Raw genomic sequence first — 5,101 nt, 5'->3', positions numbered from 1 at the left:
AATCCCACGTATAATCCCACATATAAATAATGATTTACACTATACTTCAAATAGAGACTCCCCTATAGCTGTGTACCCCTATGTAACTAAACAACCAGTCACATATAATCCCACATATAAATAATGATTTACACTATACTTCAAATAGAGACTCCCCTATAGCTGTGTACCCTATGTAGCTAAACAACCAGTCACATATAATCCCACATATAATCCCACATATAATCCCACATATAATCCCACATGATATCCAGGATATTCCCCTCGAAGAACGTAAGAGAGGCACTTTGCTCAGCAGCACCACATTGTTAAGAAAATGTTTAAAAATCCTGTTAATTAAGAACCCTGATAATGTAATATTGTGTTGTTGTGGTGGATTATAGTGATATGTTTCTTTGTTCCCTACATGCTAGTCTTGTCACCCTTCTCCCTTAAGGCTTTTTCTTAAACAACACGTCCAACTCCTCTTTGTTGCTTTGATCTTCTCATTGGAACCTTTTACCTGGTCTCGGGTCTCGGGTCTCGGGTCTCGGGTCTCCGGTCTCTGGGCCCAGGTCTCTCTCCCTGTTTCTTCCTCTTCTGATGATTCTCCCTCCCCATTTCTCTCCTCTTTGTCACCCCCCTCTCCTTTCTCCTTTGCAGACTTGTCTGTTTTGGTATCTTTAAAAAAGTAAAAAGTAGTTGCATCATCCTTCTCTCTCTTCACCTCTCTATCTTCTCCTGTCTCTGAAGGTTCACCTCTCTATCTTCTCCTGTCTCTGAAGGTTCACCTCTCTATCTTCTCCTGTCTCTGAAGGTTCACCTCTCTATCTTCTCCTGTCTCTGAAGGTTCACCTCTCTATCTTCTCCTGTCTCTGAAGGTTCACCTCTCTATCTTCTCCTGTCTCTGAAGGTTCTCCTCTATCTTCTCCTGTCTCTGAAGGTTCACCTCTCTATCTTCTCCTGTCTCTGAAGGTTCACCTCTATCTTCTCCTGTCTCTGAAGGTTCACCTCTCTATCTTCTCCTGTCTCTGAAGGTTCACCTCTCTATCTTCTCCTGTCTCTGAAGGATCACCTCTCTATCTTCTCCTGTCTCTGAAGGATCACCTCTCCTATCTTCTCCTGTCTCTGAAGGTTCACCTCTCTATCTTCTCCTGTCTCTGAAGGATCACCTCTCTATCTTCTCCTGTCTCTGAAGGATCACCTCTCTATCTATCTCTATCCTGTCTCAGTTCCAGGTTCCTTATCTACTTCCTCCCTCCTCTGTCTCAGAATCTGTCTCAGTTCCAGGTTCCTTATCTACTTCCTCCCTCCTCTGTCTCAGAATCTGTCTCAGTTCCAGGTTCCTTGTCTACTTCCTCCTCATCTTTCTTTTCCACATGGTACGATTCATCTCGTCTTCCTCTATCCACTTTCTCTTTCTACTATTTTCCATCTGTTGAAGATGGACCGTCATCCCCTGCTTCTCCAACCTCCTCAGCTTTATCCGGTGCCTCATCCTACTCCTTCTCTCTCCCCTTCCCCTCTCCATCCTTCATTTCTCCAGGACCAGGTTCTCCAGACTTCCCTGTAGCTTGGTCTCCAGGCTCTTCTCACCAACCACACTGTCTGAGTCCTCCTCTGTGGTTTTAGTAATATCTTCGTTGTTATCACCTTGTTCCTCAGTGGTTTTAGTAACATCTTCCTTGTTATCACCTTGTTCCTCTGTGGTAATCCTCTTAGTAACATCTTCGTTGTTATCACCTTGTTCCTCGGTGATTTTAGTAACATCTTCGTTGTTATCACCTTGTTCCTCGGTGGTTTTAGTAACATCTTCCTTGTTATCACCTTGTTCCTCTGTGGTAATCCTCTTAGTAACATCTTCGTTGTTATCACCTTGTTCCTCAGTGGTTTTAGTAATATCTTCCTTGTTATCACCTTGTTCCTCTGTGGTAATCCTCTTAGTAATATCTTCCTTGTTATCACCTTGTTCCTCTGTGGTTTTAGTAACATCTTCGTTGTTATCACCTTGTTCCTCAGTGATTTTAGTAATATCTTCGTTGTTATCACCTTGTTCCTCTGTGGTTTTAGTAACATCTTCGTTGTTATCACCTTGTTCCTCAGTGGTTTTAGTAATATCTTCCTTGTTATCACCTTGTTCCTCTGTGGTAATCCTCTTAGTAATATCTTCCTTGTTATCACCTTGTTCCTCTGTGGTTTTAGTAACGTCTTCGTTGTTATCACCTTGTTCCTCGGTGGAGTTCTCAGCTACTGCAGTCTCCTCCTCTTCAACTTTTTCTCCCTCTGGACTCTCCTCTGTGTCAGTAGTTTTACTGTCCTCCGTTGGCATCTGAAATTAATTGTACAATAGCAACTGAATATGATTATATTATCGTGAGCCTTTCAGACACAATATGTTGAACATTCAAACAGTTGGAATTGTATTTGAGCTATAGATAATATACAAAATAATGTACACTTTTTTATTAAAAGCCTGAAACTTGGTACACGTGTACAGTAGTAAGCAATATATGCAAGTGTGAGGTGTGTCTAACCTCTTCAGAGGTCAGGTCACTGTGTGGAGGGGTGTGTCTAATCTCTTCAGAGGTCAGGTCACTCTGTGTAGAGGTGTGTCTAACCTCTTCAGTGGACAGGTCACTGTGTGGAGAGGTGTGTCTAACCTCTTCAGTGGACAGGTCACTGTGTGTAGAGGTGTGTCTAACCTCTTCAGAGGTCAGGTCACTGTGTGGAGAGGTGTGTCTAACCTCTTCAGTGGACAGGTCACTCTGTGGAGAGGTGTGTCTAACCTCTTCAGTGGACAGGTCACTGTGTGTAGAGGTGTGTCTAACCTCTTCAGTGGACAGGTCACTGTGTGTAGAGGTGTGTCTAACCTCTTCAGTGGACAGGTCACTGTGTGTAGAGGTGTGTCTAACCTCTTCAGTGGACAGGTCACTGTGTGTAGAGGTGTGTCTAACCTCTTCAGTGGACAGGTCACTGTGTGAAGAGGTGTGTCTAACCTCTTCAGAGGACAGGTCACTGTGTGAAGAGGTGTGTCTAACCTCTTCAGAGGACAGGTCACTCTGTGGAGAGGTGTGTCTAACCTCTTCAGTGGACAGGTCACTGTGTGGAGGGGTGTGTTTAACCTCTTCAGTGGACAGGTCACTGTGTGGTGACAGGTCTGCATCCTCTAAAGGGCCTTCATCAGTCTGCACCTCCCCGTCTGCATCAGAGGAAGGAGGTTGTTGCTATTAACCAGCCGTAGCACAACACTGACACCTCATGGTATTAACACAGACACAGACAGTACACATAGGGAACATTATTCATGGGAAAAAGCAGCCCTTCAGACAGCACAGCTCATAGGAGTAGATCTCAGAGTGGCAGGGCTGCCATTTGGGCTGAAAATAAGACCCTGGAATGTGGCTTTAAAAACATATGATCTCATTATTAATAACATATATTTAGATATTATCTCATTATTAACAACATATAATATATAATAATAATAATATATGCCATTTAGCAGACGCTTTTATCCAAAGCGACTTACAGTCATGTGTGCATACATTCTACGTATGGGTGGTCCCGGGGATTGAACCCACTACCCTGGCATTACAAGCGCCATGCTCTACCAACTGAGCTACAGAAGGACCACATATATTTAGATATTATCTCATTATTAACATATATTTAGATATGATCTCATTATTTATAACATATATTTAGATATGATATCATTATTAACATATATTTAGATATGATCTCATTATTAATAACATATATTTAGATATGATATCATTATTAACATATATTTAGATATGATCTCATTATTAACATATATTTAGATATTATCTCATTATTAACATATATTTAGATATTATCTCATTATTAACAACATATATTTAGATATTATCTCATTATTAACATATATTTAGATATTATCTCATTATTAACAACATATATTTAGATATTATCTCATTATTAACATATATTTAGATATGATCTCATTATTAACAACATATATTTAGATATGATATCATTATTAACATATATTTAGATATTATCTCATTATGAACATATATTTAGCTCAGTAAAAAATAACATTTGCACAGTTTTACAATTGCATTGACACTAATTCTGTGTTTTTTGAGTAATTTGTTTAAGATTCGTACATAGAATAACATTAAAGGCTCTGATAAACTAGACAATTACATGCTTGTTTTAAGTACTTGATGAGCAAGGATTTGAATTATAACAGAGAAATGTTTAAAAAATTACCACCACAAAATTAAGTGTTACATATTTTTTGGGGGGTGTTTAATAATAATAATAATAATAAAAGTCAAAAGCAGTTTGACAAAAATGTTACTTTGCAGATTAGACTAGATTACGAAAGGCATTTAATGCATTTTAAATGCTCAACTGATTGAAGTTCAGCAGCAAAGATGAGACAGCCACAGCAGTAATGGGTCTTCTCTGAATATTTTATGGAAATGTTTTTACATTCATTAACACTAGCTATTCCTCCCAACCAACCACACAGACACACTGTAAGGGTTAACATGACTACAAACTCTGAACATTTTAATGTCATTTAGTATGGGGAGTGGAGGGGGGGTGAGGGGGTTGTGTCTCATAAAAATGCTAAATCAAATTAAATACAACATTTAAAAATATATATATCTCCCCTTCATTAAATCCATTAGATTTGGCTGGGTATTGAAGACTGGATGACGAGGTACTTTGGTGTCTGCTTCCCTCAGACAGACATAGGATGTGTTCCAAACGGCACACTATTCCCTACATAGTGCACTACTTTTGACCAGGGCCCATTGAACTCTAGTTAAAAGTAGTGAACTATGTAGGGAAATAAGGGGTTGCGAATTGGGTAACAGACATACGGTTCAACTACAGAGCTTCTCAGTGTAGTCAAGATATCAGACCCTGGCTAATTTACATAGCTAGGCTGCGCTGGTGAAGTCATTATCTGTTGAAAGCAGGGAATACCGGACAGGAGCAATATTCTGCTTATCTGCTACTCTTGTAAATTGATGTCACTGTATTTCACTATGATATGAGCTATAGGGGTTAATTTGGTTTTCGTAGGAAAACCTACGATAAAACTTTCTGTCAATCCTCAGTA

General features: G+C 39.6%; 1 protein-coding gene across 1 annotated transcript; it reads right to left on the bottom strand.

Annotated features, from left to right (window-relative positions):
- Positions 1 to 1,124: 1,124 nt before the first annotated feature.
- Positions 1,125 to 3,328, bottom strand: LOC124029287 (uncharacterized protein DDB_G0290685-like). The gene is made up of 3 exons (XM_046341053.1): positions 3,102 to 3,328; positions 2,203 to 2,308; positions 1,125 to 2,070 (listed from the first exon to the last, which is right to left on the bottom strand). Exons 2-3 carry the CDS (start codon positions 2,306 to 2,308, stop codon positions 1,514 to 1,516), a joined length of 663 nt encoding a protein of 220 aa, XP_046197009.1. The 5' UTR covers positions 3,102 to 3,328; the 3' UTR covers positions 1,125 to 1,513.
- Positions 3,329 to 5,101: the final 1,773 nt, after the last annotated feature.

Source organism: Oncorhynchus gorbuscha, unplaced genomic scaffold, assembly GCF_021184085.1.
Source record: "Oncorhynchus gorbuscha isolate QuinsamMale2020 ecotype Even-year unplaced genomic scaffold, OgorEven_v1.0 Un_scaffold_6001, whole genome shotgun sequence".
Taxonomy (NCBI): domain Eukaryota; kingdom Metazoa; phylum Chordata; class Actinopteri; order Salmoniformes; family Salmonidae; genus Oncorhynchus; species Oncorhynchus gorbuscha.
Note: the sequence above shows the minus strand (reverse complement) of the source record. Positions and strands in the feature narration are given on the sequence as shown.

What these genes read in the sequence shown, in the direction of transcription:
- LOC124029287 (XM_046341053.1), bottom strand. Translation starts at nt 2,308, where the DNA reads ATGCCAACGGAGGACAGTAAAACTACTGACACAGAGGAGAGTCCAGAG. An exon ending in GAACTCCACCGAGGAACAAG is followed by an intron (nt 2,071 to 2,202) that starts GTGATAACAACG and finishes CTGAGGAACAAG; the next exon opens with GTGATAACAACGAAGATGTT.